The sequence below is a fragment of the Tremella mesenterica genome (assembly GCF_000271645.1).
Source record: "Tremella mesenterica DSM 1558 unplaced genomic scaffold TREMEscaffold_17, whole genome shotgun sequence".
Taxonomy (NCBI): Eukaryota; Fungi; Basidiomycota; class Tremellomycetes; order Tremellales; family Tremellaceae; genus Tremella; species Tremella mesenterica.
In genome coordinates, this window is record NW_006711241.1 from 9,104 (window position 1) to 22,259 (window position 13,156).

General features: G+C 45.1%; 4 protein-coding genes across 4 annotated transcripts in view; 1 reads left to right on the plus strand and 3 right to left on the minus strand.

Moving 5' to 3' along the window:
- TREMEDRAFT_70294 (uncharacterized protein) overlaps positions 1-2,310 on the minus strand; it is a gene marked incomplete at both ends in the record, with an annotated part of 2,812 nt that extends 502 nt beyond the window's left edge. The window contains 2 exons of the mRNA XM_007008019.1: positions 652-1,493; positions 1,683-2,310. Of these exons, the coding sequence (XP_007008081.1) occupies positions 652-1,493; positions 1,683-2,310 (1,470 nt within the window). The remainder of the gene's footprint in view (positions 1-651; positions 1,494-1,682) is intronic.
- A 967-nt stretch (positions 2,311-3,277) lies between these two features.
- On the minus strand, positions 3,278-7,300 carry TREMEDRAFT_74835 (uncharacterized protein; the record flags this gene model as incomplete). Its single annotated transcript, XM_007008020.1, has 16 exons — positions 3,278-4,218; positions 4,294-4,443; positions 4,491-4,592; positions 4,634-4,679; positions 4,719-4,852; positions 4,893-5,006; positions 5,155-5,355; positions 5,445-5,632; positions 5,820-5,946; positions 5,995-6,055; positions 6,323-6,468; positions 6,512-6,628; positions 6,759-6,802; positions 7,018-7,075; positions 7,125-7,179; positions 7,229-7,300. The coding sequence occupies 16 exons, from the start codon at positions 7,298-7,300 to the stop codon at positions 3,332-3,334; spliced, it is 2,502 nt and encodes an 833-aa protein (XP_007008082.1). The 3' UTR covers positions 3,278-3,331.
- Positions 7,301-7,538: 238 nt separating this feature from the next.
- On the minus strand, positions 7,539-9,381 carry TREMEDRAFT_45868 (uncharacterized protein; the record flags this gene model as incomplete). Its single annotated transcript, XM_007007956.1, has 7 exons — positions 7,539-7,723; positions 7,903-7,961; positions 8,007-8,169; positions 8,344-8,480; positions 8,580-9,054; positions 9,136-9,198; positions 9,253-9,381. The coding sequence occupies 7 exons, from the start codon at positions 9,379-9,381 to the stop codon at positions 7,598-7,600; spliced, it is 1,152 nt and encodes a 383-aa protein (XP_007008018.1). The 3' UTR covers positions 7,539-7,597.
- A 296-nt stretch (positions 9,382-9,677) lies between these two features.
- Positions 9,678-12,983, plus strand: TREMEDRAFT_74837 (uncharacterized protein; the record flags this gene model as incomplete). The annotated part of the gene is made up of 8 exons (XM_007008021.1): positions 9,678-10,913; positions 10,958-11,112; positions 11,239-11,385; positions 11,523-11,697; positions 11,866-12,132; positions 12,321-12,489; positions 12,612-12,677; positions 12,964-12,983. Exons 1-8 carry the CDS (start codon positions 9,705-9,707, stop codon positions 12,981-12,983), a joined length of 2,208 nt encoding a protein of 735 aa, XP_007008083.1. The 5' UTR covers positions 9,678-9,704.
- Positions 12,984-13,156: the final 173 nt, after the last annotated feature.

Consider the following 13,156-nt stretch of genomic DNA (forward strand, 5'->3'; position numbering starts at 1 on the left):
TTTCTACCATGCGTACGTCATACTCGAGTACTCTGCTCGTAGACTGAAAGACATGTACAACAGGATTGTGGGTATAGTCAATAATGCGTCTCATGCCGAATAATTGACAATGTTGAAAGTAGAGTACTCGTACTGATGATATCGTAGATGCGTGGGAACCGAAACTGTTTCAAACATGAAATAAGAAACATAAAACTTCTAAGCTTGTTAATTGTCCTGTAATCATTTTTATACAATAATATCAAATACTTGTTCTACTCGTTTCCCAACTCCCCTCCCTTGGTTTTCTCTATGCTACCCTCCCATCGCCTCATCTTCCGATCCGAATATCCGTATTTCATAATCTCAATGTCCCCTCCTCTTCCCGCGCATCCGCATTCATGTTGGTCAGATGGAGTTTTGTACTGGGGAAAAACTGGCATGAAATCGATTTTCCGATGAAAGAATCCGGTGTAAGGTATAGACGATCGACGATCGACGATTGTATGATGAGTTGTATAAACAAGTGTTCGAGGATACATGATTTCGGTCCGACGTAGTTTATAATCAAGTCTTTTGAAGAAAAAAAAACAAAGAAATGAGAAAATGACTTTTTTAATAACCATACGAACTCAATTCTTTAGGATCCACAATTTTCTTTTCTAACAAAACACAAGTCTTTTCAAATATCTTATCTTTTACCCATTCTAACCCTTCACCGGAATAAGAACATTCAGGTAAAATTTCAATTTCAAAATCATCTTTAATCTCAACTCCGATTTTCTCCAACCATCTTTTTTGTTGAGATAATAAATCTTTTCTACTAGTTTCAGGACTATCAGTCATTGATCCAGGTGAATTTTTCAAAGGTGAGAATTCTTCTTTCCTATCGACTTCTAAAACACTTAAATTCTTTGTAAATGGGAAAACGTCAAAAACGAATAATTCTAATTTCATACCATTCGGTTGTGTAGGTATGATATTTCCTCCTGATTTTAGATCGACCGTAGGTATTTTTTTTCGAGCGATATGAAAACACATTTTATTTTCCAATTGTTGGATCGATTCTAAGAATGTTGTAGTGTAAAAATGATTGACAATGTTTCCCGCCCAAAATGATAAAGATCCATCGGGTTGTTTGGATTCAGATTTTTCTTTTGATATTTCTGAATATTCAACAACTGTGAATGTTTCTCCTTTTTTAGCTAAGACACCGACGGATTCGGTTGGAAGATGTTTCCGAACGACTTTTGCACCGATTGATGAGTTTCGTGAGATACAATAACCTATGAATACTGGGTCGGCAACTCGTACTAAACAATTATCGACTCCGTATACGTGAACGTATTCGACATTGTGGGTACGAAGATCTGATAGGATTGTTGTGGTGGAATGAGGGGATAATGGACGACGAAGTGCGGCGTAGAGTCCACCGTTACCATCTGGTGCGACGGCGACTGAAGAAGTTGAGGAGAGAAGGATTTTCCCATCTTCTGAAAGAGCTGGGAGGACACCTAAAAAGTTAGATAATTCACAATGTGTAATATTCAAGATACCCAAAAAGTGTTCAAGGACGAGGATCAGACGAATGTGACAAGTGTTCAAGACTGGAACCATTGTTTCAACATATATAAACACAAGAGGAAAAGAGGTGAGTGGACAGGAAAAGTAAAGGTAAATATAGAAGAAACAGAAATATTCACCTTGTTCAAAGAAAACCACATCTTCTTTCCTCAATCCGAAAAACTTTTTTTCCTCAAAATATTTTTCAGTCTCTAATCTGGTAGGTCCAGAAGTCATGACATACCATCTAATCCTAACTTCTTCCGCATTCTCAAAAGCTTCCTTTGCTAATTTAGCCAACTTCTTAATCCTTCCCGCTTGATATTGAAATAAAGTTGAACCAGAAGGAAGTTTTATATCGTACATTCCTTTTGGTAAATTACTTCCTAATCTAGTACCTTGCCCACCAGCCATGAGTAATACTGCAACTTTATTCTCTGAAATAGCTTTAAGACCAATTTGACGCCACTTGAGTTCATCAGTAGGATTATTTATAATCGTCGCACATGATTCTTGTGGTAGAGGAGATATTTCTTCTTGTTCATTACAAGAAGAAGTGGCTTTGATGGCATTTTGATAAATTCGATTAACACGATGAACATCTATATCTTGTAGTTGTTGTATGAATTTGGATTGTTCTTCTGGAGAAAGAGTATCGTAGAATGTGAAAACGTGTGATTGAGAAGCAGATTCGTATTGTGCTTTCAACTTGTTCAACGTGATGAGATCGACGGAAGTAGGAACGTGGTTGGGTAGAGGTTTAGTCATTATGGATGAATTGATCTGTTCGTCTTGTACTGTACTTTGTTACTAGATTTCGAGGACTAGAAGGGGGAGGACAGGGGCGATGGGATTTTTTTTGTTAATAGTGGTAGTCTTCACTCGTTCTTCTTCTTCTTGGTTGTTGTATCGCTAATGATCTGCTTGAGTGGTGGTAGAGTGGTAGAAGGGTGAAAGTGAAGGAGTGAGATGAGAGTGTGGAATGTGGAATGTGGAGATTGAAGTAGTGTGATCGAGCTATATATACGATCGAATGGGAGTGTCGGAGTATTGGAGTGTCGGAGTAGATAAAAATAAGGCAATGACGATAAACGTGATGTCGATAGTAGGGATCAATTGCACAGCGTACAGCGTGAAAGCGGGAGAAGCAAAGAAGAAAGGAATAACCGAGAATTATTTTATGTCTGACGTAGTTTTGCAGTGCACAGAAACCTGTGTCGTCGGTATCACTTTCACCTATCCCCTTTCCCCTATCACCGAAGCGAACAGCTCAATAGACGGGGGAGTAAACAGAATGTTAAACGAGAGAAGTATCGATATGCCCTACGTATACCAAATAATTCAAGGTAGGTCTAGTGAGCGGGAGAAGGATGATGAAGAAAGAAAGAAAGAAATGAGGTCAAAACTCAAAGGGCTCGTACTCTACTGGCTGGTATCCTGAACGTGACGTGATCTAGACTTTCAGTGGGATCAGTGGCTTAAAGTGTATGATCCATCTCGTTCTAGCCTAATCGGGTGAGAGACAAAGTAAGATTCAAGATGGTAGACAAGCAGAACAGAGGGCCGAGCTACAACTACCTGTTTGGTACAAAGGAACACAAGGATAGGGACGGTTTGAGGGGTGTGACCGCTGGAGACGGGATAGAATGCGATCAGAGACAAAGGCATGTCCCCCTGATGATGGTAGCCAAGCCATCGTTGGCACTCGGCCACTGGTAAGATTTATCACATGTGACGAGCAACCTACTTTGCATGCTTGGAACAGAGTGGGTTACCAGTAAGTATCGTATTACTGCCGCCGTAACAACCTCTCCAACATTTCTTCCATCCGTCTTTGACGTTGATCCATCTGGTTCAACCTCTCCCTTATACCGACCACTGCACCAACCTCGACCTCAGGACGTTCCATAACACTTTCCTCTACTTCTGACGCTGTCCCCACTCTTGGCGCGCGACCTTCTGCCTCCGTTTCATCCGTCTGATCACCTTTCCCCACCTCGCCTTCCTCCTTGAACATATTCCCAGACGATCGATGTGAAGAATCACCTTCCTGTTCTCCCCCACTCTCATGAAAAGAAACTTTTTTCCCCTCTTCTATCGGCTCGACCGCAGGTTTGCTCCATCGTCTGGTATCTTGCGATTCAGACTTTCGATGACCCCTAAACTTCCCTTTAGGCGGTGAAAGCAAATTTGACAATCCGCTGTTTGACATTGACATACCGTTGATCAAACTTGATCGGCGTCTTTTTCTCTCCCCTTCCTCTCCGTCCCTGACAAACAACCGAGCCAGGGGGGATGGTTCATGGATCGAGCTATTCCGTCTGGGTCGGTAACCTGGAAATGGGACACCGGCTCCGGGACTAGGCTGTGGCGGCATCGATTGTCGTCGTTGTCGACCGTGAATGTGGTGCTCGAGCTTGGATGGAGACGCAGTCATCGGATCCGATAACGAAGTGAAAAGTGGGGTACCATGAGCTCGAGAAGACACGTCTCCATCTGCTTGGGAAGGTGAAAGAGGGCGTTCCTCATCAGTCGGTTCATTCTCAGCAGGTTCGGGTAATTGAACTTCATCATCGATAGCATCATCATCCCACCCTTTGTAGAATGAACCGACTTCTCGTTCGATCTCAAACACGGCGCCAATATCGCGATGTGATCCGAAATTGTCAAACCCGGCTGTGTAATCAGCACAGTGTCTCATCACATGGGCGTGAGGCGTGACAAAGGCGTCAAGTGACATATGACACACACCTGCGGATTTTAGTCGCCGTGGTAAACTCCCCACGTAGCGCTCGGCAAAGTCGCTGATCTGTTCCATCATGGTAGTGTCTCTATACCGTTGTCGCTCGTATAGACCAATGATGAGCAGGACCGGAAAGTTGGAGGCGCGGATCATGAACACTGTGTACGGTATCAGCTATCGCAACCACTGAACACATTGAGCTCACCATTGACTTTGTGAAACCATCTGGGATTGAGGATATAACTCATGGGCCACATGAACACCACGGCGACGAGATTGAAAGGTAGTTGGTAGCTGAAGACAGCATCTGATAGATCAGCTCACATCCTCACATCTCCTATAGCTCACCTGCTTTGACGCCTTCAATGGTGGACACGGCTTTGCGAAACATGGACTAAAGGTCAGCCGGCATTCACTCGAAGTGAGAGCTCACCTCTGCCGCAGCATCAGCACTGATGGTAGCAAACGTGTTCCCGAGGATGGCCACGAGTACGGTAAGTAGTAAAGTGTTCGACAGCAAGGCATAGGCGACCATGAGTAAAGGTCCGAGGAATGGGTGGAAGATGTCTGCAAGTCAGATTCGTCAAGGAGAACTGAGATGACTTACGAGCAGATTCGAATCCAGAAGCATCGAGACCGAAGTAAACTTCAAGCAACCACCAGCCAATCTGAGATAGAGGGAATTTGCCCTGTCCGAGGGTATACAGGGCGTACAGAAATCCTGATCGTGAGCTTCACAGTAGAGTGAGAATAAGTTCACCAAGGAAACAAAACACCCCGACACCCATGAGGACTGATCAAGTCAGTCACGTAAGTCAGAAGAAGAGGGATGAGCTTACAGAAGAATTCCGTCATCATAGATCGTAGACTGAGTATCATAAGGTTATTGGCGAGCGTGACGAAGGCTAGTCGAGGGAAGATGAGCACAGAGCCAATGGCTAGCCAATCGGCTCCGAGCGACAAGGCGTCGGCGCTGTGGTAGTGGAAGCCATATGCGCGGGCACTGAGGTACACGGCGTATATGAGCATGAAAAGGAGGTCGAAGCCATTCACCAGGGAGCTGCTAAATACTAGAAACGTTAGCTGATGGTTCACAGCAAAAATCCTCATATCCACCTTTTTCAGGAGAGGTAGACCTGGGGAAGGTAATGCAACTTACCTCTCAAACCATGCTCCCGAACAGCGGCGAGCTTGTCCAACGAGAATGACAATGCGTAGACGATGAAGATTACCTCTCGCCAATTCAGGTGGTCCTCGGCCAGTCCTTCGAGAGCGATGACATATGTGATGAACAGTATCAAGAAGTTGACGTATTCCAAGATCGACCGGATTCGTGGTACTTTCAGTCTGTGATCAGCCCTGGCTCCGACCCTCTGTATGTATATAAGAGAAGATCGGCTTTGGGGTAGCCGAAGCGTGGAAATCAACGAATACATCACAGGCAAAGATTCAAAAATGCATATAATTTCTCCCCCTAAATCAACAAAGGGTAGGTGGAATGAAGGGGCGAAAAAATGGAAGAATAATAACTCACCGATAATGATCAAGCAGAGGGGCTCTATGAGGATTATACATCTGTATAGGTTTTCTCTTATAATTATCCGCGATGAGAGCATGTGTATTCATAGCTGAATAAATGATCTTTCCTGACCAGATACCCTCTTCTTTATCAGCTCATTTGCATCCCTACCACCACCAAGCTGACTTACCTATGACTTTTTGACAAGAAGGAGAACGAATGAACCTCTTTGAAGAGGATATGATTGCCATCTGTGAGGATGATCAGTGATCGTCAATTCGCAGTATCACCAGGACAATGTTGGGGTATTTTGAACAGCCGTCAGGAAACTGAAAGCAGCATCGAGAGGCGGCACGCCTCCAATTCCATGAACAACCACCAGGTAATAGCCATCATGTGCATTCGTATGGGAAAGAGGACGGGACGGCCGAAAACATTACCACCGGTTGTCGTCGGGAGATGGAAGGGAGAAGAGAGGTGAAGCAGGGAAGAGCATAAACATGAAGTTTAGAGCTCACCTCCAAAGCTGTCCCTCCTTGCGTAAGCAACTCATCATCCCCTTCCTCTTTAGCATGTTGTATCACCTCTTCCGAAGCCCCTTGAAACATAGCCCAGGGAGTTAACAAAACGGTTGCCAGAGGTAAACTCCTCTCTGACCATCCGCCTGTTTCTCAGCTTAACCCTCAAACAGAGACGCAAGGGCTTACGGAGAACACGGATGGCTAGGATTTCACATAGTGTTGCACGGGATAAAGAAAGGGTAGCGATAGATAATTGAGTGGAATCATGTTCGAATTGAACTTTGTTCAGTAGAAGGCAAAAGACTGGGGTTTTAGTAAATTACACAGTTGACATTCCGAGTAAATAACAAAACAGCTTGGCGGCGTGGTAAACGTAAGAAGCAGCATGTAGTATGTCTTGAAAGGAGGGGATGAAAGAAGATGTATGAAGTACCTATGGCTGAATTTTGGAGTTCTAGATATTTATCTGTCAATGGTCTGGGGGTCAGTGCGTCGGTCGAAGATAAAAGAGCACGAAGAATTGGTGGTGGTGTAGGGTCAGTGAAGCAACGATGGTGACACAAGGAGGTAGAAATATAAGATGGTGAGATATCATAGTACCAAGATGGAAGTAGGGTAGGAGTAAGGAGAGGAGGCAAGGTCAAGGAAGAGTGACTTTGAGGACAGGAAGAAAGGGAAAGGAAGAGACATACCGGACAATGGTATAGGTAGAATCTGGAGCTAACAATTGATCATATGTCAACGGTGTATCTACCTATCAGATCACTCATTATTGTTTATGAGAACAAGAGGGACATACCGATATGAGCAGAGATATCAACTCTGATTAAATGTATCAGAGGGTACACTTGAGTCTGTTCATCAGCTTGATGATGAATACGACATGACTTTCAACAGACGAACCTCTTTCAGGATCTTGGAAGAAGGACCGGAGTATGGACCCAATAGTGGGGTACGTTCTTCTTCGTAGGACATGTTCGGTCAGATGGTCATCATATACAAGTATAATTGTACATGGGTAGTTATAGCGGTGATTTGATTGTAGGTAGGACAGCTGAAGTCTGAAGGTAAGCTACTCTATCTCAGCTTGTGTTTCACCAGGACGTCATTGACGAGGAGATGTGGAGCCCCACACTGACAGTCAAGCCAGTTTGAGGTATGGTATTCAGGTCACTTGATCATTGATCATTGAGTACTCGTACTGCACACTGAGCTGAGGTTCACTTTATGCATGTTGTAGATGATCACCACCATGGACATTATATGACATATCTACGAAAGACTGGCCCCAACAAAACTCTTGGCTTTGCACACACCGTCTTTGGTTCGGATCCGATGAACAGATTTCGTCTCGGGGTGGATCCACGCCGCTTCGAGGTTATCTAGGGTGATGAATCCCTGTTGAAGTCAGCCATGTTAAACGCTCGGAGCTGAATGGGCGATGATTTAGTACAGCACTAGCTCTGCGGATAATGTCACCGACATTTATGTCTGAGGTGACGGAAGGTGGAGGGGAGTGCAGAAGCTCGCGGACCGTGGGCGTGGGAAGAGAGCTCAAAGAAAGACGAAGAACTGACAGGTTGTATGGTCTCAAAGATTTTCTTCTTTGGATTCAGTTGAGATTCGGGGGTAGCATCTTCATATCAGTTCTTCACTTCATAGATGATAAGAAAAGACCCACTCTCATAGTCTTCTCCTTCAAAGTATATTCGTTCCCCTGGCTGAGACCCAGGTGGAGGGAGGACAAACTCGACTCCACCTTCTTCTTTACCGCCTTTTGATGATGCACAGAGGAGCATGGCGAACGATTTGACACCCCGCATAGCGACAGGTTTGAGGTTACACTGGAGGTGAGCCACCCACACTGACGCAAGTCGACGAGATTTGGTGTCCATCATTGCTCAGCTGGTCAGACGGTCGATGAGATAATTAACACCGTAGAGGCTACGAAAGGCAGCTTTGTGATTCATGTTGAACATAAGACATAGAGGCTTATATGATCAGAGAAAAGCACTCACAATGACAATGATTGTCGCTCCTCTTATCTCGTCCTCGCTCATGTACTTGACCAACCCAGAACAAACAGTCCGTGGCTCGGCCTCTCCCACATCGATTTGTTCCACGTACAGAGAGTCGGCATCGGGATGTCGTTTCACTGTATTGTCAGATTGTTTCTTATGAGATCCACAACGTTTTTACAACGATTCGATCCGAAGACAGATTGTATGAGAAGGGATGTACACCAAAGACTTACCATCAAGAACTTTGCCCACCCGCATGTCAATCATACTCGGCTTAGGACCATCATCCTTGACGACCTCAACTTTGGGTTTCTCCTTCTTTTCTTTTTTCTCCTTTTTCTCTTTCTTTCCTTGCTTCTCCCCTTCCTGTCCACCTACTACAGCCTCCTTGGCCGCTTCCGCAGCAGCGCTGACAGCCGCAACAACCCCGGCCGCTACGTCGGTGACCGTGGTTGAAACGGCGCCAGCTGCACCCACAAGGGTCTCCGTCACTGTTGCAGAATTTTCTTTCTTATCCTTTTTTTCTTTCTTTGGTGGGACCACAACCTTCCTTTCGGGTATGGGCAGGGCAGAGATATCGATGTCTAACGGAGGGAATGAGTTGGGTAAATCTGTTCTGGCTGATTGAACTGGAGGAAGTGATTGAACATGGAGAAAATATCGGAGTATGGCCGGTTGAGTGGAGTGTTGGGATTCTGGAGCGTTTACCTGGTTCCTGATTAGCAGAATTGGGAATAATCAAAAATGAATGCTCACCAGAGAAGGATGAAGATGACAGTAAAGACTGACATCGGCCAATGTGGGGGCGTTGGAGTAAAGGTATGTTAGGGGAGTGAGTTTTTCATTGAGAGACTAGTCGTCAGCCATGGAACCTAGTCGATGATCGATGAGGTGAGGGAGACTGACCGGGAGATTTTGGGCTAGAGATCCGGTCTGTCCAGTGAGGATTGAAATGGCCAAAGTGTCTTTATCTGTGGAGCCGGCCAACGAGGGGTCCGCCCTTTGAGCTGCTTTGAGAAATTCTGACACGGACATGGTTGCTGTTCGATATAACCTGGTAGGGGATAGTAGTAATCTTGGATGTATATGTCGCCTCAGTGAGAGGAGAAACATGCAACCGCATAAGATATCGAGTGAAATTCCATCCTGGGGAAGGAACGCTCGGACTTGAATGACGTGGCATTTCCACCCGCACAGATTTCTATTCATCTTGCTCCTCCCTTTCTCAATTTCCTTTCCTTCTCACAACCAAAAACACCTCGACACGCTTCTCTTTCTCACATTCGGTACATCACTCTCCTCCTCGTGCCCCCACATCAACACCCTTCTTTGTCTCCGTATACCACGAGAAAGCCATCATGTCAGGTCAACAAGGTTTCAACCCCGGTGCCTTCGAGTTCCGACCGGGACAACAACAACCTTTCGTCCCACGCAATCAACCCCCTAACGGTCAGCCACAACAACCTTACGATCCCTACGGTGGGCAATATGGTCAGCAGTACCAATCCCAATATGGTCAATACGGTCAGCAGTATCCTCAATACCCCCAGCAAGGCCAATCTCAGTATCAATATCAGCCGCCACAACCGCCACCCCCTCAACAACAAGCCTTTGTTCCCGGACAGAGACAAACGTACGTCCCTCCCCAGATCAGAAATGTACAGGGATTCCAACCCCCCAATCTGCCCGATCCCACGCCTACCGAGTCAACTAAAACGAGTGCGCCTGCCGGTGGAAAACCTTTATCGTTGAACATTGGCGCACCGAAAGCTGCACCATCATTCAGCATTGGAGCTCCGAAACCCGCTCCGTCATTGAGCATAGGCGGAGCGTCGAAACCCGTCTCGTTGAGTATAGGCAAGAAGAAGGAGGAGGAAAAGAAAGTTGTCGAGAAAGAAGAGGAGGAGAAGGAACCAGAAGTGGCAACATCCTCCCCTGCGGTTTCTACCCCGTTGGAAGAGAAGCCATCAACCGACTCTAGACCAACGACTGTTCCAGCCCCTACACCCACGTCTCAGCAGATACTGAAGGAAGACCCCATAAACACACCCGCTCCCCAACCCCCAGTGACCGACGCACAAGTCAAAACCATCAAATCATCTGGCACTTCTACACCTACAAACTTTACCAAAGTCACCGCTAAAAACGACGCCGACGCCATTCTAAAAGAACAAGCAGCGGCGGGTACAGAAGCCATGCGTGATTTATACGGCGACGATGCCAAGGATACCAATGCTAAGGGACATCTCAACATCATCTTCACGGGACATGTCGATGCTGGTAAATCTACAATGGGAGGACAAATGCTCTATCTGACGGGAGCTGTGGACAAACGAACCATGGAGAAATACGAGCAGGAAGCTAAAGCGGCAGGGAGGGACACTTGGTATCTTTCTTGGGCGCTGGACTCGGGAAAAGAGGAAAGAGCAAAGGGTAAGACGGTGGAAGTGGGCAGAGCGTACTTTGAGACGGAGAATAGGAGGTATACCATTCTTGACGCACCAGGTCATAAGACATATGTCCCGAGTATGATCACTGGTGCTGCTCAGGCGGATGTTGCGCTTTTGGTGGGTGCTATTTACATATGAGTGCAGTATGCTAATGATGTCAGGTTTTGTCAGCTAGAAAAGGGGAATTTGAAACTGGTTTCGAACGTGATGGACAGACTAGAGAACATGCTGTTTTGATCAAGAACAACGGTATAAATAAATTGGTCGTGGTGGTGAACAAGATGGACGATACGACGGTGCAGTGGGATAAGGGACGGTGCGTTGTCATGTTCTCCCTTCCGTTTGATCATTGAACACCCTTGGCGCTCTTTCGGATATGTATATCTTTCCACCAACTTTCTCATTTTCTGGCTTGTAGGAAGGGAGTAGCTGACGTGGTCAGATACGATGAAATTTGTCAGAAAATCACACCGTTCCTGCGGTCAATAGGTTTCAATCCGAAGACTGATTTGACCTTCATTCCCGTCTCTGCCCAAGTCGGAGAAAACATGAAAGATAAAGTCAGTAAAGATATTGCACCTTGGTACGAGTGAGTGGTTTGGGTTCTTTGTTCCCTTTTCTTTCTGATGTCCATCTTCCCTTGATACATCTCTCAGCGTCGTCCGGCTTTGTCTCATTTATGATCTATCATGAGAGTTCTATATAGTGACTTACCTGACTCCACAGTGGTCCATCCTTACTTGGATATCTCGACTCTATGACCATCATGGACCGTAATATCAATGCTCCGTTCATGTTACCCATATCGGAAAAGTACAATGAGATGGGGACCATGGTCATGGGAAAGATCGAATCGGGGAGGGTGAAGAAGGGTGATTCGTTGTTGTTAATGCCTAATAGGGTATGTCAGATTCGTCTTTGCCTTTCTTATGCTTCGACCTTCACCACCCAATAGTCAGGCAATCAGAGGCCCGGAGCCATGACAGATTGTGGGATCGACCAAAACCCTTCGGGGAACCACGAATCATTGTGAATGTCACAGGTCTATGTGGACAAGTGCTAACTTAAGTCCACTGTTGAAATCGCGGCCATCTATACCGAACAAGCAGAAGAATTGGAAATGGCTTTCTGTGGTGACAACATCCGACTTCGTTTACGAGGTATTTCAGATGAAGATGTTTCACCGGGATTCGTTTTGACTTCGACTCAAAAACCCGTAAACGCCGTGACTGCTTTCAAAGCGGATTTGAGTATAATCGAAACGAAAAATATTATTTGTTCGGGATACAGTTGTGTTTTACATGTTCATACCTTGGCTGAGGAGGTGACTCTATCTGTGAGTGAAACATTCAAACTCTGTAGCTCAAACTTACCACATCCCTTTCTTCTCATGACCTTTCAGCTATCATCTTGTATCACGACCACAATCTCTGACACCTATCATTTCGAATGTCTTCAATACCATTCAGCTAATTTTCTACCTCTGATACCTGATTTTCATCATTATTATATGCTAATTATTAGGCTTTATTACATTACTACGATAAGAAAACCAAACGTAAATCTAAAAAACCACCTCAATTCGCCAAAGTTGGCATGTTGGTATCTGCCATCATTGAGACTAACGCTCCTATTTGTATTGAAAAATGGGAAGATTACAAAATGTTAGGTCGGTTCACATTACGAGATGAAGGTGGGTTTATTGCGTTTTTCTTCTATCATATCGTCTCTCATCTTACACTTCGGTCAAGGGGGGGGGGATGTGAAAAGATCTGGAGATGGAAGGAGATTGAGTATATTCAGCTGACGATTTAGGTAAAACAGTGGCTATCGGTAAAGTCACGAAATTGTTGACGAATGAGGATATGCCAGATATGGGAGGTATGTCATTGAACGCTTAGAGACATCAGGGTGGGAATGAAAGATATCTCAGCATTGCATGCATGTGTATAGAAATGGTTCATCAATGCCAATTTTGATTGATCACTCATTCATTGGCTGTCGGTTAATGATGATTGTTCATGATTAGTGCATAGACCATTGCTTAGTCACTGACAACATGACTTTTCGAACTGCACGAGTGAATACTCGGTATGAACGGAGTAGAGTATTGTACTCGAGTAATCGATGATTGACGGAATATTAATGATTATCTTTTGACATTCAGCTAGGGTCATTCGGGCTTGAGAATGAAGGACAACGAATCATGAACGCAAGAAATGTGAGGTAACTGAAAACCAGCCGATCACTTGAGCTTGTGAGTGTCGATTACTATACAAGTTATTCATTTTCTTTCCAAGGGAGGAGTTCAAGTGTCAGTCGAGATGGAACTGAGAAAGATGTAGAAAGCCCTAGAATTG